We start from the raw sequence: 22,444 nt of genomic DNA, 5'->3' as shown, positions 1-22,444 counted from the left end.
TCCAAGAAAAGGACAGACATATATCTCTCCAAAGCAGAACTTCCCTGTAACTGGATTTGTAAAATTTCCTTTTTGATTTTGATTTTTTTCTTTCCTGGCTACTCTGACGTAAGCTGAACTTATTTGTACCATGTTCCAAAGCAGACAGGGACATACACGGGCACACACGTACACAAATACACAAAAACGACGGGCCTGAAAACCATCCGGGAGCACGTATTCTGAACCAGACCATGTGGGATGCCTTTCCCTGTTCAAGTGCATCTGAACTCAGGCTTGGGAACATTAAACAAACACAAAAACAAGACGCGGCAATGCGCGTGCTGGGCCGGAGGACAGAGGCGGTGAGCAAATATTGGGATTGTATTTCACCTATTGCCATGGTGACCAAAACAGGGCGGAAACTGGCAGAAAGAGAAAGAAATAAAACTGGGAAGACAATGAGTCCTAGGAGAATGTCAGAATGTGAATATGAGGAGCCGTTGATGAGGGTAGAGCAGAGAGAACCAAGAGACGCCTCGCGATGGTGAGGGACATGTCAATACCCCTTTGTGTCGTGTGAGTAGCAAGCTCAGTCACCACTCCACACCAGCACAACACAGATCTCCAAAATCTCGAGTCAGAGCTACACAGCCCCAAAATAAACAGCGATGAGACACGGGAAGTTTAGCTTTGCTTGGTGGCAGGCAAAATCAATGCAGCTTGTCCTAGGTGCCACGAGATGAAATACTCAGCATGTATCCACACCCCAGACGATGGATAAGAATAGCTTAGTGGTCTCATGTCAAGGTCCCTGAGTCTCAGGAAGAATGATAGAGAATAGGGATCATTCCTTCGGACAACCTGATGATTAGCTTCCACTCCCAGGGAAGAAAAAAGCCTAACTGACCTTCTCCTATCCCAGGAACTTGACCTCCTTAACTGAATTCAGGAAACGCTCCCCCTTAGAAAGTTCACTAGCAGAGCAACTAGCAGATGGCTTTCCCTGTCAATTACTGACCAGACATAGAGGGTGAAGTGCTACAAACTTGAAACCCAGAATCTGGGTTCTAATTCCCCTTCTTCTGCTCATTAGTTATGTGACCTTGGACACGTTATTAACTTGAGCTTCAGGCCTTTGTTTCGCAAAGGAAAGAATTTCGCTAAAATAATCCCCAAGCTCCTTTCCTGCTTTGGAATTTGGTGATTCACAGGCAGTGGCTAATCTCTCAAGATTCCCGTTTTTCCAAACAAATATCAAATGTAGTATTTGGGGATCTGACCCACGCATGGAATACAAATTCTGTAGGGATTTATTCTGTTCTATAGACCTGTAAACAAATATGGCTGCCAGCTCTTGCCCATGAGCTCATTATCTAATCATTTACATTTTATTAAAAACGGCACATTATAGTCCTAAATTAAACTTTCTACAGTTTAAATGGGCCAGGTGACAATGGCATATATGGAAGGTGAAACTTCTAGCCAACAGAAACGAGCCGGGGCTTCCATTCGCTCTGAGAGAAGTGTCAATGCTTTAGTTCTTCAATAATAATAGCTAAGCCCAAGTTCAGCACTCGTCTTGGCCAGACAGAAGTATGGCTCCGCCTTCTCGCCAACGTTCAGTTCATGAGGACCAGAGACTCTAATAGGCATAAGCTCATAGATAGCTGGGCCTGGGCTACTCATTTGAGCCTCATCTTTCTTTATACCACTGAGTTTTAGTTTTATAGGAACCTGCTCTTATTCAGAATGATTGTCATGGGGACACCAGGGACAGCATGATACAGTAAAAATAGGGCAAAAATCAAAGACGACTTGGGCTCAGGGCCTGGTTATGCCACTGGATGATGCTAGGTAAACCACTTAACCTCTCTGTGTCTATAAAATGAGGATCGTAATATTTCCCTGTTGACCCTATGGGGTTGCTATGAGGCTCCAATGAAACAGTGTATATGGAAGCGCTTTGCAATTTGGAAAGTGCTCTACTAACATAAACTCATAGGATGGTCATCCCCACTGCCGGCGAAACATTATGGTTTAGGGCCAGCACCAAGGAAGGGCCCAATGCCTAACTTCACATCTCAGCACCGCATTTTACCAGCTCCCATGTTCTTCGCAAATTACCCAACCTCTCAGTTTATTCATTTGTAAAATGAGATTAAGAATAGTATCTCCCTCATTGGATTGTTGTGAGGATTAAATGAGAACATATATTGCAAGATGCTTAACACAGTTTCTGCCACATACATAAGTGCTTGATTAATATTAACAATGACTATTTTCAACCATGTTTTTAAGAAGGCAACTTGCCTTTATAATGAGACCCATCCTATCTCTTAGTGAGCGTGTAGATTTTTGTTGTTGTTGTTGTGGTCAAGCCGATTGTCCTACTTGTCTGCATATTTCACAGCAGTGAGGTAGGAGAATCCTGTAACAATGGGGTCATCTTGGTTTAGCCCATCACTGTGTTTTGCTCACTGCCTTTAGGCACACATGGCTGCTGGCACGATTAGAAAATTAATGAGAATTTCTTTAAAGTCAACAGCATTTCCTGCCTCACCATAAAGCTTCTGAGAAGCAGACAGCCTATTTGTATTCACTGTTTGTTTGTTTGTTTGTTTGTTTTGTTTTTTATTCCTAGACTTTTAGGAAGCTGGGATGATTCGAGCAGGTAGGCAAATGGAAGAACTGCATTTCTCAAGAGTGCCAGAGAGATGTTACGTGGAGACTGTCTTCTCATGTATAAACTTTCCCAGCAACTCCATATAGAGCCAGGCTCCCTGTGATTTATCTGTTGGCCAATGGGTGGCCAAGGGGCACCATAGGCAAACAGTTATCCAGCTCGATAATTAGGGAGGGGAAAGGCAAACACAAACACACCCAGGTTGACATTCAAAACAAAGTGGAGACTTAACCACCGAGATTGCTCACTCTACCACCCCAGTTCTTGTCTGCCAATCTGCCAGGGGGAAACCATGAGCCAAGGGGGAAAAGCGCTGTTAGTAATTTATCAGCTGATGGAAAAGCATAATTCTGGGTAGAAGGATGAAGGCCTGAGTTGGGAGCCCAGCTCTGTGTTTTAAATGATGGCTTCATTTCCCTAAGTCTTTACCAGGCTTTGGTGTCTTTACTTGTAAAAGGAGCAATTTGGGCAAGGTCGTTACTAAGGACCCTCCATCTCTAAAAGGCCCTGACTCTGCAACCTTCCTGGTTTCTTTCATTCGTTCATTAATGCATACAATTATGCATGCGTTCAATAAACTGAAAGCCTAACAGTGGACAAAGTATTGACAATCAACGACCAAAATAGAGCACAGCCAGTCCACCACCATGGAAGAATGACCTAAATACAGCACGATGGAAGAAATAATGACCAAAATACAGCACCAGATCATCACAATAGAAAAAATGGCATTTAGCATTGATCGCTCTTAATCCCTAGGAGGGCATTAAGATATTCCAACATCTGTTTTCTAAGGAACACACATATTGCTTTTCTCTCAAGGAAAAAATATGGTGGATACTGTTTCTAGATATCTTTCAAAGAAATCAAATGTAGTCAGCTACTCTTTACAAGCTAATTACTTAGCTTAGCATTTATCTACTTTTATCCTCTCCTTCTCAGCCCCACCCTTACCTCTTACCCACTCCATCCTACCCCCATTTTCATGGCTAGGATTTTTGGATCCTTCCCATAATTTTAATTCAGCTCAACTCAGTTAAATTCAGTTCTCATTTGTGAGGCCTTTTGCAGTACATGGAGCTTATACTATGCAAGGATTATCTTCAAGAAGTTTTCACTCAGTCAAGTTGGGGAGACACACAAGTAAAATAAAAAATGACAGGATAAAAAAAAATGTGGTTGAATACAAAGGAAGAGAACCTGGACCTGTCAGGGCGGCCACAGACTCTGGGTAAATCACGGGGGAAAGTTCCATATTACCAACCACCCCTCATCCTTTTCAGGCTACCTGCAGGTCTGCACTGTCCTTGTCATCCTGGTCTCCCATTTGTGTGTAAATAGAAACTCACCTGAAAGTTGATTGAACCTGCTGCTTACTAATGTCTAAAAGCTGTATGACATTTTTATCTAAAGGATAAATGTTGTGATGAGAAAGCTTTGCCTGAGACGTTAGCCTTTGCTAAGTGATGTGTCATTGGCCCAGTTTTTTCATCTCTCGGAGCCTTGATTGCCCCCGCTGTAAAATGGGACAATCCCCATGTCCTGGCGCCATCCTGAGCATGAAATCAGGTCACAGTTGCTGCGCATACGTTCTCCCTCATGTCAATACTGCCTAGGCTCCACCAACTCTGTCTAAACTTAAGGTGAACGCTGGGCCGAGTGGCCAGAGCCCTCTTCCAGCAGTTGTTTATATGCCACCCGTCATATTAGTCAGCTTCAATATGGCAGTAGTCACCTCATCACGGATGAGACACAAGATAGGTCTATGGACACGTTCCCCCCATCCTTATTTAGCTTCCAACACCATTTTGGGGTTCGGGGGGGGGACGACAACAACAACAACAACAACAACAACGAAAACTCTTTCAAAGCTGGACAGAACTAGTATAATTCTCACAAATAGAAATGAACACATATCTACAAAACTCTGAGGACGCCGTATCCACATCGCTGTAGAATCACTCGCATCCAGCAGAAGCTGCTTGGTACTTCCCCTACCCATCTGGCTCCTTCTTCCTTCCCTTTTCTACTCTCTATGCTCATGTCCTCTCCTTTCCTCCCTTTGTCCCTTGAATGTTAAAAATGTCCACCAGGTATCCAGTGAATTTCCTTTCTAGCAGGCCCCATTTTCACAGGGGGCACTCAGCATTCCCAGGAAAGCAGAAGGAAGCGCGTGCTGTTTTGGGTAGTTAGAAAGATGGAAGGTTCTCATGGCTTCGAGTCTGCTCTGACCCCAAACGAAATCCAGTATGCATGTATTCACTTGTATAATTGTGAAGCCATATATGTCTGTTGGCTTAATTCTTCAGAAAAAAAGAATCCATAAAACTAAATTATAATCTGCCAGAATTATGATAAAACCAGCCTGGACAGATGTGGCTACAGTACATTGAAGTCATTGCTTGATACTAATGTACATTAAGTCAAGAGAAGAGCACGTGTGCTTCTTGATTTAGGATGTCCCAGATTAATGTACTGTAGAGCTGACTGGGGATGCCAATTTTGCTCTGTCTCACCATAGAAATGACTGACTAGGGACAAGGAAAATGGATATATTCCACAGAGCAATCACTAGTCAGACAGCTTCTAACAAAGTTGGGCATTTAATGCAATCCTATCTTAATTAAGCTTCTGTCCACCTCCTGGACCTTCAAGTTTCACCAAAGATTTAAGATGATGGCTTTTGTCAGCGGTCAACAGGGAGTGTGAAATGGACACCAGTGTCCCCAGCAGAATGGGTCTGTAGTGCTGTGGTGTGGGTGACACCTCCCTGGCAGCTCTCTGGTTTCTCGTGCACTGAGAACACACCCCACAAAGTGCATTCATCACAATAGCCCATGTGTGACCTCTGGAAAAGTCCTTGAAAGTTGTGAAACAAGAGTCTTTAGTTGAAATCTGGAATCCATTCCAGCCTTCCACAGGAAGAAAATTAGGCATAGAACAACAAAGCCCATAGTTCTGAGAAACCTGGGGAGGCTCTGGCTGACATTAAAATCATAGTTTGTGTGTGTGTGTGTGTGTGTGTGTGTGTGTGTGTGTGTTTTCCTTCACTACTTTGTGTTTTATAAAAGCTTTTCATCTAAGCAACTGAAAACTGCTAGAAAATATGGTACAGCTAGTAGATGGCAATCATTGGTTTCTCCAGTGTATAATACAAGCAGAATAAGAACAGAGATGCTGAGTAACATATTAAAAGTCACTTAACACTTTTCCAAGTTGTTAAGTAAATGCTATTCTTCCAAAGTATAAGTGGCCAATACTACCATTTTCCCCCTTGGGTTAATTTATTGCTAATAATGGGATTAGGCGTGGGAGCTTGGGGTAGAGAGGCTACCTGTGTTGCCCCAACTCCATCATAGAGTTCATTTGCCCTGATATCATGGATGAAAATACTGATTCACTTAGAACATGAATCAGCAGAGTAGCCTCCTTGCTCAGTAAATTTAACTCAACAAACATTTGTGGGTAACACTATTTTTATAAGTACAGACCAATTCTCTTGTCTCCAGCTGATATTATTCCCCGTTAATTTGCCACACCATATGTTTTTATTTCACACATATAAATAAGTATAAATCTTGACTCCCTTTAGAAGCATTTTCTTCCTTTGTTGGCAGCAAGAAGAGGAGTAGAATACTCCGGAGTCAAGTGGTAGCATAAAACCCAGTGAAAATCAATTGGCAGGGAAATTTGGTTTGGAATTGTCTTTTAGAATCCACCTCAAGTCTGTCTGGGAGGTCCCTCAAAAGGGATACAGACCCTAAACCAAACAAGACAATTCAGAAATCATCCAGCTGGGGGAAGAGCATCTGCTGTTCAGACCCAGAACACTTATTCATACACAGGAATACCTTCATTTTGTTTTTTCTTAAGTACCTTCACAGTTCATTTTTTATTTTTCTTAAAAAAAAAAAAAGTAAATGGCATTACTCTGGTCTCCAAAACAGATGCCAGTTTGAACTTTACTCTGCCAGCAAGTATTTGGTTTGGCTCTATAGGGCTTAAGTTGAAAAAATATTTGCCGACTCCAAGAAGATTTAACGAGCTCTGCTGAAGATGCCAGTGCCATTTGGCTTGTCACAGGGCCTGTGGCACAGCAGAGAGAACTCTCTCGACCACAGATTTTATTTGCCTGAGGAAGCCAACACTGGGAGCTCAATTGCTACGTTGGGTCAAAAAGCTGCTGGTCAAATGAGTGAAGTTTCCAAGAGAAAGTGACCAAAACAGATGTCCAAACAAGCAAACAACAAACAAAAACAAAAACCAACAAACAAAAAACTAGCTGCCATTGAAAATGAAGTCACTAGGTTTTGAGGACTAATTTTCAGAACTGTCAAGAACATCCTCACACCACCCATCAGACAGATTCTAACGCTGTCAGTCAGCAAACCAAATAAATATCCGATGTCTAGCAAAAACTATCAGTTAGTATCAGATACCGAAACCCTTGCCGCGATGTCTTTTGTTGTCATCTGATACCTTCCTAATTTGTGTTGAAATTTAACGAAAATTGAATGACCTACTTCAAACAACTTCCCTAAATATAACCAGCAAATGTACTTTATATTGCAAAGACAGGCATGCGTTGCTTTCTATTAATATTTAGTGGAACCTAAATGCACGAATCTATCACTGTGATTGGAAAGACTGACCTTACTGCACATAAGACTCATATGTTAAAGGTCACTGAAGGTTGTCACCTGAAATCATGTATTTCAGTAAGGGTTGCAGTTACCCTGTAAGAAAACAAAGCTCTCTGATCCTTTCCAATCAACGTCACATCTGACAACAAAAACAAAAAACGCAAAATGTTTCCATAAGAGTGTCTGCTTAAAAGTCACACGTATGTTTTAATGGATAGAGGGACAGAAAAAGTGGCACTGAAACTGCGACCATCTTGAAGCACAGAAACTCTGAATCATTTTTACTTTTAGGTTACAGAAAATATACATATACTTAGTTGTACCCCACTTCAACTCCTATGGGTCTCCCCCCAACTTCTAAATGTCCCTTTCACAAGGCCATGTGCTGATCCAATGCTTGTTATGTGACCATCTATGCCAAGGTTCCGTAACAAATATCCTCAAAGAAAGATCCAAGCTCTGCACTGCCTTTCCACAGAAAGACCTATTCACCAAAACAAAGATGGAGCCGCCTACCTGACTTGACCAAACTTTGGAAGTCCAAGTAGAAATCAAAAGAAAAAGTCATGAGATAACAAAAGGATGATTATAACTGTTACTTACCATTTTGGCTTCTGAATGCATTGGCTGGACTTGGGGAGAAGCACAGGGGTTGCTGAGATTTGGACCTTGCATTCCCAGTAGGTTGGAGTTCACGGACATTTGTCTCTCCATCTAAGAGCAAGGAAAGCAACAGAATCAGCAGTCTGAGAGAGGCAGTCTAGCTCACGGACAAAGCTGCATTTCTCTTTCACATGAACTGTTTAGAATTTCTTTGAATAACTCCAGAGAAAGCCTGTGGTTTGGGGAACAGTAAGCAATGCACTCCTGAGCCTGGAGCCCAAGCACATCCAAGGATCGCCCTAAGCTGGGCCATCGATAGACGATGCCCCATGCCCAAGAGGACTACCTTGTCATGGAGATGATTTCCAAACAAAAGTATGGAATGTTTCCACTTTTGCAAACACTTCATCTACCACAAATCCTGCTTATTTTTAGAGCTACAAAGAATAACATATGCATAGAAAACCGCTGGAAGGACGTCCAATCTACCAAATGGTTATCTCCGGTTATCTATGGCTTTTTTTCCCCCTCCTTAAATGTTATACAGAAACATGAATCATTCTAGCAATGAAAAAAGATACAATTAATTTTAAAAGCAATGCAGGTGGGTCTTCCTGTCGCTCTTACTCATAAACACAGTTGAAATGATCCAGCATGAGTATCTGAGCCTCTGCCTCCTCACTGTTACCTGGTCAAGGCTCCACCCAGCAGCAGTGTTCAGCCTGATGGAGGGACTAGGCCTTTGGGTAGGTGGAGAAAGCAGCTGAGGAAATTGGATGACCCCTGATCAACTGCTCTTACCTTGACCTGCTGGCCAGCCAGTGTGTCTAGAACTAATATGCACATATCTGCACTGAGTTCTGGCATTTTTGTCTCCAGGGTGTCCTTGTTAAAAAGGAAATCCAGGGTTGGCTGAGTGGCACGTTGGTTAAGAGCTGGCTTGGGACGCCAGCTCTGAGCAGCAGGGCCCCAGTTTGGATCCCACATGAGGGCCAGTGACACTGCGCCCTCTACAGCTAAGATGGTGAGCAGCAGCTCGACCTGGAGCTGGGCTGCTATGAGTCGCTGGCGACGGCGTAGGCTGCAGCCCCTGCTGCAGTGGGTTGCCATAAGCTACCGTGTGTGGCCGGCAGCCAGCATGAGCGGCCGGCAGCCAGCGTGAGCTGCCAAAAGCCGCCATGAGCAGCCGTCCAGAGGCCGGCGACGGATCTGCCTCATCCAGGAAGAGCACAACGATAATACCAACATGGGCCAGTGAAGCAATGTCCTCCACAACTAGACTGAAGAACAAAAGGACAGCAACTTGTCTGTTCCCCTTCCCCAGATTCCCCAGCGCTGTTCCCCTCCCCCAATTCCCCAATAAAATCTGTTAAAAAAAAAAAAAAGGAAATCCAACAAAACTCTCTTTCAGTCATGGGAGGGTGTGTCTGATGAATATTTCCTGGTTAGTAAAAATTAGCACTTTTCAAAGAACCAAAATAAAGCTAGTATACTTAATAATGGAATCACACAGAAAATAATTAAGACTTTCCTGGGAGTGAAGGGTGGGGTAGGGAGTGGGAGAATAGATTCTTCAGTGCCAGAGTTTTTGCATTTGTCAAAGGTTGGAAATGAAAACAATGTTGGAAATATTAAGGAACCAGGTTTCTGCTCAAAGTTAGCCCAGGTAGCCTTGGAAAATACCGAGTTTCTTATCGAGGACAGAGTTGAAAGTGACAGTTGAACTACATGACCCTTTGAGGTCTCTGCCATTGTTGAGATTCTGCGTCTTCAATTCCTGCTGTGCCCACCCCAGGGGAGGGGGTCGTGTAATTATGACACTGCTGTGTGGATGAGCAGAGGTGCAGCTAAAAGCCTTTTCCTGGACACTCCCTGTCCCCGCAAAGCACCACTTGCCTCACCCCGGCCTGAATTAGTTTCTCAGTGATCTATCAGTGTATGGATACAGGACACTGTTTCAAAAGGAGCTGTGTAAAGAAGAAATTTTCTAGAGCACTCCAGCAGAAACTTTTGAGGCTTTATCAGTTCAGTAAACTAAAATAGTCACGCTCCTATCCCCCAAAATCTCCACACAGCCTGGGAACTCTAATTTTTTCAATTATGCTTTAAAATCGTGGTAAGGTACACATAACATAAAATTCGCCATTTGAACTATTTTTAAGTGTCCAGTTCAGTGCCATTAACTACATGTGTGTCCTCTTATTCTTAAGTTATGAACATTGCTCTAAAAAATGCTTAATAATTATAAGTCCACACTTCCAGAGTCTGGGAGATAGAAGAGTTGGGGAAGCATTTGACCCTTTACCAACTGGTGACCTTCTGCTACAGGAAAATCAAGTCCAAGTGAGGCTTTTGCTTTCAGTTTTCCAAAGTCGGGGGTTGGGGGGGAGTTCCAAAAGTACAAATGATTGTCTGGAGGTTTCCAAGCTACTGGTCCTGATGCATCACGAAGGCGTGAGAGTAGTCTGTTCGCAGCCTCTGGGTCCTGAGTCGGCCATGCTTCCCACTTTTTGGAAAAGTTACAGTCTATGACTCCTCCTACCCCCATGACTCACAAATTAAACAGGATACTGAAAACAGGCTGATTTCTCTATCTTAAAAAATTGCATTTTTTCCATCTAAATGATGATAGGGGTCAGCAAGAGCCTCTTCAAAACAACTCTTTGGTGCTTTGTACTAAGAAGGCTCTCACCGTGAGCGTGGCTTTGATGAGGTGACAAGAATAAGGGGTCAGCCGATGGGAGTGTCTTTGCCGAGCACCAAGCAACGTTTAGCTCTAGAGATGAAACATCCCGGCAAAGGAGTTCACCCTTGTTTGAGCTTCTCTTCCCTTGGAAAAAAAACTGCAAAACAGAAGCTACACTGTCTGCAGTTCACTGGGCTTTTATAATAATAAATGGGTGTTCATACTACTGAATTATCTAAGCATTGGACTTTCGATATCATAATCCAGTGGACTCCTTAAAGGCAATGCCTGTCTTGTTCTTCACCACATACCAGCAGTTAGCACAGTATCTTGGCCCATAGAAGAGGCTCAACAAAAGTTTGTGAAATGAATGAATGAACAAATACATCATTTTTGTTCCAGATCTAAGGCTTTGTGCAATGTGCGGTGTGATAGCAAGCACTAAAATTCCGTTAAGAATCTCACCTTCACCTACAGACATTGACTTACCTTCTATACCCAGTAAATCATGGGTTCCAGGGGCAGGAACTCTAGAGGAAGACTATGCTTGAAATTGCAAAATTATAGCACAGCAGTTGGGGACTTGATAAGGGAGAAAGGGCCCAGATTTCTAGGACCGAGAGCTCTTAGGATATGCTTTTTAGAGATTCCATACTAAGTTTCACTAGTTACCTTAGTGTCACTCTAGGCCTCAGGTTCTCAACCTCAGCACTATTGACAATTTGGGCAAAATAATTCTTCGTCGTGGGGGTTGTGGTGTGCATTGTAGGAGTTTAACAGCATCCTGGTCTCTACCCACTAGATGGCAGTTGCACTCCCCTCCCCACCTGTGACAAGCAACAGTGTCTCCAGATATCGCCAAATACCCCTGGGGGACAAAATCACACCCAGTTGAGAATCACTACTCTAGGCTGACACTATTGTCATGGCAGCCGTAGGTGTGACTGACACGTGGGCTGGGAACTCCTGTGGAGGTAGCATCCCTGACTTTTATCTCCTCTGACTCTTTACCATGGGCCTGATCCTTTGCTCCTATCCTGAAGCATCAATAGGAAGTCAAGCAACAGGATGAAGTGATGGGGTGGGAACTGGGGCCACATCCCTTTCCTCTGGGCCCTTTCAGCCCAAGTGTTTCGCCTTTGCCCCTGGGATGGCCACACAGTTTAGTCAAATGGGGAAAACGCTACTGCAGTAGTATTTTTCTAAACAATGCATAGGATTTCTGAGAGGAGGCTAATTTTGGACAAGAGGGACCTAGAGCCTAACTGAATGTAGCTTGTGGTAGAAGTTTTCATGCAATTAGTTGGGTTGAATAAAACCTGGGGTAATGGCATTGACGGTGCTGTTTTCCTTCATCGAAAGGTGTTTAAGTTGAGCAGCGCAGGTGCAGTCAGCCATTTGTCATTCTGGCCCAGTTTTGCAAAGAGTGTTTCTAGCCTGAATCCCCTGATATTTACAATGGGCAAGTCTGTTTCTCCAAAGTCGGGCCCCCAAGGCCTTCTCCAGTCTCCTAGCTCCACTTGGATAAATGAACTAAACTGCTCAACCTGCCATAATCTGAGCTTCTCAGCATGAGCTGAGATGTGGGTTCTAGTCACAGCTGTTCACGCACAAGCTATGTGACATTAGACAACTCCTTTCAACTTCTTTCTCTTCGGCTTTACACCTGTGAAATGAGTATATCAGTAATTTCGGCTATCCGATTCCCACAGGATTGCCGTGAGAGCAAAATGAAACAACACATGTAGACAATTCCTTAAAATGCTAAAATGCTCTGCAACGCCTTGCTGATATTGTCATGGGAGGGTTTTAATGGAATTGTCATATCGCCTCTAGGGCTTTTGAGAACTCTTGGGGCCTGGGAATAATAACACTCTCCACCAAGTGTTCACCAGTGCACAATGCCAGGGGGGATGACGAAGAAGGACAGGGAGGGGATTCCCGGAAGGGCAGGACCGTGTGCTCTGGAATAATCTGTATCTCCCTTCTACATTCATCTGTTGTGTTCAAAGGGGCGCGGGGCCATAGAATGATTATGAATATAGACTCAGAAGTCAGGTGGCCTGGATTTCAATCCTGACTCTATCACCGACTAGCTCTTGTGGCCTTTAGCCAAGGGTCTTGTGCCTCAGTTTCTTCATCTGAAAAGTGTATACTGCACAGGACTATTGTGAGAAAGGAGGGAGCGTACGTATTGTGTAGCGGTTGAGCAAGTGGGCTCTGGAGCCGAGCCAGGATGCCTGGGTTCAAAAGTCAGGTGCTCTGCTTCAGAGACCAGCACATTTCTTGCTTTACTTTCCTCATTCAGAAAACAGGGGTCGTCATACTACTCACTTCATAGGATTTGTTTCCTGTGCTGATGAAGTACCTAGAGAGTGACTAGCACATGGCAAGCAGTCCAAAAATGCTGCTAGAATGATTACTACAAATATGCACGAATACATGTTAGAGCTATTATGTACCATCGTTATTACTGTTACTATTATTACTCTGAGTCCTGGCTAGGCTACGCGCTGTCAATTTAAGGAGACTCTGTAAACAGCCCAAGCTGTAGACTTCGGAGTAGTCATAACACTCTGGGTCCCTGAACAAATTCCATTCCCTGGGTGTGGCAAGTTCACTTGTCACCAGTAGGGAGATGGGACCATGTCTCACAAGGGACGCACGGAAGGGCGGGAAAGCCAGCAAGATGCCTAGAGATGGACAACTGGGCACTCCAAGCCACCTGGCACACAGCTCAACTCTCCATCCAGACAGAGAAAGCTACTTTCTTCCCAGTCGGCTTTTCCTTTCCTCTTTCAAATGGGACAAGACTCGGCAAAAATGAGGAGCACTTACTGGCATCAAGACGGCGGAAGATCCTGGCATCGTAGGGTTGGGCAGGGTCCCGGGCATAGAGGCTGGCATGGGCTGTCTCTGTCTGTTGTGGAGATGTAGCAGAGAAGATAGAGAGCCTGGGACAGGCCTGGGAACAAAGCGAAACAAGCAAGTATTATTCCTGACGCACTGGCCAGGGGACTCACGGCCTGTTTCCCCGTACCCAGAATCAGCGGGAACACCACTGTGACAGGCGCAGCAGAGCAGATCCTCTGATGGAAGCCACATAATTGAGGATATTAGGGAAATAATAACACATAAAACACAAGCCTGGCTTCCTTTGCTGCTTCCTAGTTAATACATCAAATTCCACTTCATTTCCTGGCCTCTGTTATCTAACTGATGTTTCACTAGACAACAAGCTGGTAAATCTCCCACTGCCCCCCGCATCTCAGGAAAGAGGCCCGGTGGCAAAATCCTGTGTTGACTGGGAAGTGTCTGCCCTCTGGAGGATCTCAGCGCCTGAGACCTGTGTACACATGTTTTATCCACACTCTCCCACACCTCTGCCTGGAAGCCCTCCTGGCTTTGCTCTGGATCTTTTGCTATCTGGATTTGCAGAGCCAACTTCATTCATGAACTCCCAATAGAAATCTCTTTTGACTTTTTCACTGTTCTCCTCTGTGAGTGGAAAAAAACCAAAGCCAGGATCCAAACGAAAGCAGCCGGATTGCTTTCATGGCGCTGTAGCCGGCCTTTCTCCGGGCGAGTCCGGGGCCCGGCCCCCAATTTCCAATCCCTCGTTTCATAATAACTTGAGGTGTTAGGCTGTTTGACAGAAACTGATTTTGGCCTGACCTGCAGGACTTGGGTAAGCATGCGTTCCTCGGGGGAGTACATAGTTTGAGCTTTTGCTTCAATTTGCCAGAAAAAAAAAAATGTTAAGGGCCTTCAATTGGTTTAATGAGCCAGGGAATGTGGGACTGAGGGGAAAAGGGAATTATTTGTGTTTATTAAAAATGGCAAACAAGTGACCTCTTTGGCTAAATTCTCAACCCCCTGATGCTTTTGCTCTGGGGAGCTATATACATGTCAAACCGTTAAGTTAAAGACTTAACAAACAAACAAAACAAAACAAATAAACAAACATGCCTCAGGACCTCTGAATTTGTCTGTGAAACCATCTTATCCTAAATGCCATGATAGAAACTAGTGCCTGCAAAATTACTGCATTTTCTAAAATTAAGAAAAAACAGTCCTCATGTTAAGAGCTGGGTAATGGCTCCAGACAGGGGCGCTCTGTGCAGGCCAGTGCCTCCGTGTGCTTCTGGGAAAGTCAGCCCCGTCCCAAGCCCCATCAGAGTAGCATGAGGTGCCTCTTCTTGGGAGCTCATCTGCCTCCCTCCCATGGGTGACTCGTGGCGAAGGGGAGACAAAGAGGGGAAAGAAAGCCAACCTCGGCCTTCCTGGGCATTGCTGTTCTAATTCCAAAGAAGACTAAGTTTTCCACTCTCTGCCTGACAGCTCCTTTGGAATTACAGCTAGCTCTCAGAGACATACCCATCATAGGATTAGTCATAAATTAGTCAATATGTTTGGGAAGTTGTCTATACGAAAATACAAAGAGTATAAAGCCTTTACACAGGGTTTAGATAGATGTACACAAATTACACCCAGTTTTTTTGTTGTTGTGTTTTTTAACAGAACGTGTGTTCGAGCAGTTACCTAGACAGGCTCATGTCAGTAGCTGGCCACAATGAAATGGGTGTTTTCAGAAAAGCAAATGAAGTGCTTGGTTATTTCTTGACATGTGCCCTGGGAACTTCTGGAGTTTGGATTAACAGTAAAGATTAGCAGGGCCATTGAAAGCCCTTCAGCTTTTTCGGTTCTAGGAAACTTCCCGGTTGCAATTGCTCCAAGATTCTATAGTAGGTGGTAACTTCACTGAGTCTTAAAGTCTTACTTATCTCATTCAGAGGCAGATACCTCGAGTCAGATAGGTGTACTGTATGGCTCAGTCAACAGACAACGTTTGTTTTACATTCTCCAGTCTCAGTGTTTCGTGTGGGACACTTGCTGAAGAGAAAATAGCTGTATATCAAAGTATAATGAATGTATCATGTTTAATCGCGGTCAGTTCCTCTAAGTACAAGATTCATAATCTGAACTCCTCAGTTTCATAATGAGAAAGATTCACTGAGGGTGTCCCTACAGACAGCTAATTAATTATTCATCCACCCATTCACCCTTCCATCTATATATCTCTATCTCCATCCAGATAGATAGATGTGTATACATACATACAAAGATGCATACATTCACCTGTACATACATTACATCTATACATACAGCCTTTTGCCATGTCTCTTCCCCTAGTCCCCAAGGGAAATGGCTCCGTTACAGACAGTTAAGGATAAGCAAAAACTGTTACAGGAAAAACAACTAAGCTTTGTTTTTATTATGTTGAATGGCAATATCCTCATGAAAAAAGGGCAACATATTATCATCATTTACATTGTGTTTCTCACATGCCATATTAATAAAAATCTAATTATTGATTTTTATTAATGGTTTATTTTTTTAAAAGAAAACAATTAATTTAATGGTGATGTGAAGGGAGATGCAAAAGTAATTAAATTTGAAACAAGTTTTCATTCTTCCCAAGACTATGGAAAACTCCCAGTTGTATAGAATAATTGGGGAATGGTATGTTTCATTTAATTCAGTGTTCTTATTAGGTCAGTTATTTCTACACATGCATAAATCTACTCGATTTTAAAATATCAAGCATTCCCTCATTAATTAAGAAAGTCTTTTAAGGTACTGGGTTCCCTTGGGATTATAGTAATAATTACCTAATGATGTTTATCAGACCAATTAGCAACGTATACTTGGAAGGGAACATTGTTATTTGAGAGCCACGTATGCTTGGGTTCTGAATATTTCTGAATTATTGTTTTATAGAGGTTCCGTAGATAATTTCCCCAACCCCACCTATGAAACTGGCGGAGTTTTCTAGGCTTCTTGCTTAGGCTTTTAAAACTACAAAAACTGAAAGAAGAAAATCTATGCCCATCCATCACTAGGCATACAAAGGACTAGATGGAAGTAATTATGTAACTTGGCCCAGGAAATAATCATTTGTCCAGAACAGTCAGATCGGTGACGCAAGAGTGGTATCAGAATAATTGCATTCATTGTCTAATTTCCCTAAATAATTAAATTATTATTTAATACCTTGCATTTGCATACAACTTTGTATATTGCATTTGTAAACTGCTTCATATTTTTCAAAACATTTTCACCTTCATGTAACTTAAAACAATACAGTGTGGTAGGTAGGGCATATTATACCCATTTTACTCAGGAGTCAGCTGAACTCAGAAACATTTACATTTGCCCAAGGTCAGAAGGGTCATGGAAAGAAGCAGGACTTCTACTCAACTTGTAACACAGAGTTTCCCCTATCACACCTTGATGGCTCCCATAACTAAGTTATTATTGATTCTTTTATACTAAAATAAATTCACGGTCCGTGTCTTTTGAGAGTCACCCTGCTCCCTGGACTTTCCAATGAAGTAGTAAAATTCTGCAATACTGCCCACATGAGAAGTCACTCATCAATGTGAAATTATGTTTTCTTCCTTAAAAAAGAAAAAAAAAAACACTTCCCAAACAACGCATCAGCTAGACTCTGAAAATAAGATGGCCAATTGCAGTCAAGTTGTGAAAACAAAGACCCAACAGTCTCTCTCCAGTGCAGGCTTGTTGCCATGAGCTAATAATTCCAGACTTTGAGCAAGCCGAGCCTCCTTTTTAATAACCATATGCCTCTAGGTAAAGTATTTCTACTAAAAATTATTGAGGCATGGAACAAGGTAAGATGTGTGAGCTCATGTTGGATTGTTCAATTACTAAACTGGGTCCCGCAGCATTAAGAGTTTTCCAACTTGACAGATTATTCCTCTTTATACACTTGTATAAACATACTGCTTACGGCTGAAATCTATGTAAGCTTTTCTTTCAATTAAAATGTCAAGGATGACAGACTGTGTTTTCACTGTCCTTAACAGAATGCTAGGTACTACAGCAAGCGATTTCATGTCCTCATTCCCCGCCCCCCGCCAAAAGGATGTTTTCCAGTCTGGGGGTGTCTGAAAAGCAAGGGCTGTGTCTGCCCGTTTTCCGTGCCCTTGGACAAGCCCAGCTATCTGTAAGGAGGTAAGGGCCAGTGTTTTTGTTTGGAAGGTCTCTGGAGGGTCACTGCCGACTGTTCCCCTTTCCCAGGTCGTCACAAGATCTATGACATCCCAGGATTGCCTCTTAAACTCTCAGGACAGACAGATCTGTCAGGTTATGTGGCCAGGCAAAGAGAAACAGCAAACGATGAAAAAAGTTGGGTTAAAAAAAGAAAAAGAAAAAAGTCAGGTTACAGAATTAGAAAATCAATGTTAGCACTGAAATTAGACCGTAGACATCTAAGAAATCTTGAGCACATTAAAACAACAACAACAACAACAAAAGGACTTGGGGGTGGGGCAGAATCAGAAAAGTTCCACAGCAATAAAACAGAAAGCAGAGTGGGCAGGGAGGAAGTCCAAATGCCATTGCTATTAGTGTTTCCGAGGCTGTGGAAGAAACATCCTTAACGTTGGGCTCTCCATTTCATCATCTGTTTAACGAGCAGATCAGACTCCAGGCCATCTGGAAATCTCTTGAAACTCTAAAATTCAGGTTCTAGGCTTTGAAATGAAATCAGGTGTCCTTAACCTAGCGAGACCATTATTATGATACGGGTATTCGTCACTGCTCACTGATAATCCACAGTGCTGCACCCAGCACCTGGCTCACAGTAGGTGGGCAGGGTCCATCTTAAACAAAATGGAGCCGGCACAACACTTAGTTCTTCGTGTCAAGATTACATATTGGAAACGTGAATAAATCCTACATAGAAAGTATCCCTAAAAAGTGAGAGACGTGGCGGAAAAAGGACCCCCCCCGATACATTCCCTGGGGCTCGCACTCCCTTCTCATTTAAGTATAGCATAATTTCACACAGACTAGAGACTGCCTATTGCCCGCCATCTTTGTATCTGCTTATTGAAAAGAAAGGCGTGCTTCCTTTGCACCTTCTGAAATGAAATCTTGTGGCCTAACTTGGGAAAGTAGTTTCTGTCTGGGATGGGGGAGACTGAAGGGCTAAAGAGGGGAATACAAACTCTTAACTCTTAAGGGAAGGCAGTTCATAATGAGAAATGCTTATTTACTCATTCTTCCCGAGTGAAATTTTAAAATTCCTATTTTTTTTGTAAAGAAAGCAAATTGTCAGGATAATCAAGTAGAATTACGAAGACTATTAATAGAGCTAGTAATTTCTTCCATGGCTCATAACTGCATTGTGAAAATGAAGTCGTGAATAACAGGGGCTCAGAGGATGGTCTGCCAACGGTGGAATCCCAGCTCTGCCACTTACTAGCTGTGTGACGTTGGGCAAGCTACTTGGCCTCTCTGTGCCGCAGGTTCCTCAACTGTAAAGTAGGATGACAGAGACATTTACCTCATGGCATTAAATGAGTTACCACATAGTAAATATATTGAATATGCTCAATAAAGTTAGTTGCTGCTGTTTTTGTTGTTGTTTTTATTATTATTCTGAAATCACGATCAAACAGCAGATTAATCACTGAACTTCAAACCAGAAACTGTGGCTTAAGGCTGGGGTCTTAAAAAACAACAATCCTTAGCTTTGATTAAAGAGCTACAATTTAACAAATGTTCAAAATACCCCATACTCCCTGCATATATAAGATATTTCTTTAAAAGCCCATCAACTTTAAAGTCCCAAACTTCCACAGAGGCAAAGGGACTCTTCTCACCCACAATTTTACAGAATTTCAAAATGACTTCAACATTATTTCTCAGAAAGGATCCTTGACAATATTTCCTCAAAATGGAACCAAACTAGTTCCCCAGAGATCAGTTCTCAGTATCTTGTTTTTCCTGAAAACAATGACAAAAATCCAACAGAAGCAATAATTGGGAAAACAAGAAAGCTATCTGGCCCATATTTTAAGACATCATATTACCCGTATCTTTTTTTTTTGAATGAGCTCATGCTCTGCACAGTCTCACTGCCAAATTCCTGAAGTCAGATGGCAAATACAATATTTCCCCTTTAACAAATGAGAAACTTAAGACAAAGAAGTGGAAATATTTAGCCTGAGAAAAGGCACTGAACTATTAGCAGAATTCAATTAAAATGTGTATTTTAGCAGAGGACCTCTGCTAAAGATCTGGAGTCTCCTTGCAAGAACTGTCCCCGCCCCCTTTGCCTTTGGTGACAGAGACACTGGGTGCGCAGGAAGAGAATTTCGCCTTTGATCTGTATCCTAGCCTCTGCCCTGCCCCCTAGGCCCCATCCTATCCGAAAAAAAGCTGGTAAAACAGCCAGTGCCAATCAGCAAATGCTCCAGCTCATCAGAGAGGCACCAGTAAGCCCATCTCCTTGGACTAGAACTTGACATGGCTCATGGCCTTGCACCATCTGACCTCAAACAGTGCCTCCCCAGCTCATGGGCCTTAACAACTTTCTTCCAGCTTCATGGAGACACCGTCTTCCTTGCAGCCATAGAGCTTGAGCGTAAGTAATCCTCACCACCTTCTCTGGGCAACCACACCAGGTTAGGGCCTTTTTTGGAGTGATCTCAGTGCACCCTGCACTTTTCTCTGGTCACATTTACCACCACTTATTCAATCAATCAGTCATCAACGAAGCACCTAATATTGTCAGGCTCTGTATACTCTCATTTCAGTGAAAAACTGGTTTGGCAAGTTGGGTCATAAAAATTCAGTTACAAATTTCCAATTGGTGACAATATGATGATAAACAAAATAGATGTGTTTCATAGTCTCTTGGAGTTTACCATCTCAGCTTCCTAATTAAAATCACTCAGTGATTTTGAGTGATTCTTTAAAATGTCGCTGCTCCCAATTAGACAAGAAACTTCGTAAGTCAGAGATGGTGCCTTGTTTACCAATGCAGATACTTCTAAAACTTAAGAAAGTACATGATGCCTAGATGTTTAATAAATATTCCTTAAATTAATGAAAACATAGATATCAAGGATCTCTTCAATTAGCAATGGGCATTGCAAGAACAGCATTAAATAAAGTATCTTCGCTAAATAACGAGAAGAACTTGATTTATGAGTTGTAAATGAAACTCCAATTTACCTTAACAGTCTAATATAACCCATTTCTGTTCTTGAAAAGCATAAATGGTTTACCTCCAAGGTAATCTGTACTTTTATTCAGTGCCCCTTAAATGAAACTCAAGCTTTCAAATGGGTTCTAGACCCATTTGTTTTTGCATCAATTAAATGAATTTCCATTTGAAATGATGTTTTAGGCGGCTCATAAGAAAAGGCCAAGAACAATTCAGGACTGCTCATCTGTCTCCAATCTATGTAACGTTTTAAAACTTGGATGCCTGCCCTGCAAGAAGGTTGCACTTTATAATGTTCAGAGCTCTGGGCTTGGAGGTACCAGTTACACCCACACCATGGTCAACTAAACATCTCGTGTCTGCTTTGCACTGACATATCGATATTGACAAGAACACTTTTGGAATCATTATCACCAGGGGTGTCGGAAATTTAATTTACCGCACAAGATAAATTTGGGTCTCTTTTAAAATGAGTTTTGTACTCCTGACGCCTTGATTTTATAGATGCAGTGTCTGATATCTTGGAAATGTAACTTCTTTTTCTTTCTATGAAAGCCGGGCTGTGAGGGAGCCAATGATAGTAATAAAACATAATACAGCTAACAGACCTGTATCCTGCCGGATGAAGCCTTTGCTGGGTTTTACAACATATACGCTGCCGCTCTCTGTCAGGCAGAGGAGATATTTACTTGTGCTTTCAAGTGTCTTAAACAGAGAGAGCAATAACAAGAGGGGAGATGCGAATTTATGTTAAGACTATTAAATCAATCTCTTTTTTTCTCTTTTAATGACTGATTTCTCTACCATTAATCTGAATTCATCATACAGTCAGCCTGACTCATTTAAGTTAACCAAAAACACGGTTGGATTGGTTTCTGATGTCCACTACTGTCGGGGGAAAAATATTCCGTTTTCCAAATCTGGTATTTTTTCCTTCTAAAGAGCTAAAGGCTCTTTATAAAGACCCTTTATAAAAGCCCCTAAATGCCTGAACAGTTTGGCTTTAGCCATGGGTCAGACTTAAAGACATGAAGAGATGGTGTTTTTCTATTAGCCAATAACTTCTCCGTTGCATCAATTATTCATAAAGTTATCCTTAGAAAAGGCAAGTAAATGCAGATCAAAAGACACAAAATAAAAGATGATTTTAAATGCAGGCTCACATAAATGATATACATCTGGCTGGCAGGGGAAAAAACTTTCTCGACAGAGATACATCTCTAAGTAAAATATCTTCCTGTTAGTGAGTTTCTCATCAGCCTCCTCGTTGCTTCATACGGACAAGTAAGCAGCCCTCTGGTTATGAGCATGTAAATGACATGCGATTGCTGCTTGCATTCATTCACCATAAATGAATAATTCATGAAAACATTCACTAACACACTTGCCTTGATGTTCTGTAGAGGCAGAGAGCTCGCTGAGCTTGCAGACACAACCCCGCCCCCTGCCCTCTAAGTCAGCAATTCTGTTTGGGTTTCTTCTGGACTTTTCAGTTTGGCAGGTATTGTATTTTAACGAGTAATTTGTGACTTGGAAATCCACACCCAGCACAATCCCCCAATACCTATGTCCAAAATATACAGCTTAATTTTGTAGCTGAAAGATAGCTCTCCCCGCAACAGACTTCGTTGAAAACAGAAGAGGGGTAAGCGAGGGGGCGGTTTCTTCTCCTATAGCACAATGATCCTTTTAATTAGCAGGAAATGAAGGTTTCACTGTTTTGTGCTCTAGAGTTAGTCATTTGTCATTAAACAGAGCAACATCCATTAGGGGAGGTAGTTCAGGTCCCCAAATAAGGCAGTTCT

The 22,444-nt window shown here is 42.5% G+C and overlaps 1 protein-coding gene across 4 annotated transcripts in view; it reads right to left on the bottom strand.

Moving 5' to 3' along the window:
- CREB5 (cAMP responsive element binding protein 5) overlaps positions 1-22,444 on the bottom strand; it is a 455,800-nt gene that overhangs the window by 90,469 nt on the left and 342,887 nt on the right. For all 4 annotated transcript variants that reach the window (XM_019639951.1, XM_019639950.1, XM_019639952.1 and 1 more), the window contains 2 exons: positions 13,436-13,562; positions 7,912-8,022 (listed from right to left, as the gene is read on the bottom strand). In XM_019639951.1, coding sequence (XP_019495496.1) covers positions 7,912-8,022; positions 13,436-13,562 — 238 coding nt within the window. The remainder of the gene's footprint in view (positions 1-7,911; positions 8,023-13,435; positions 13,563-22,444) is intronic.

This window comes from Hipposideros armiger, unplaced genomic scaffold, assembly GCF_001890085.2.
Source record: "Hipposideros armiger isolate ML-2016 unplaced genomic scaffold, ASM189008v1 scaffold_47, whole genome shotgun sequence".
Taxonomy (NCBI): domain Eukaryota; kingdom Metazoa; phylum Chordata; class Mammalia; order Chiroptera; family Hipposideridae; genus Hipposideros; species Hipposideros armiger.
This window is presented reverse-complemented; position numbering and strand designations above follow the sequence as displayed.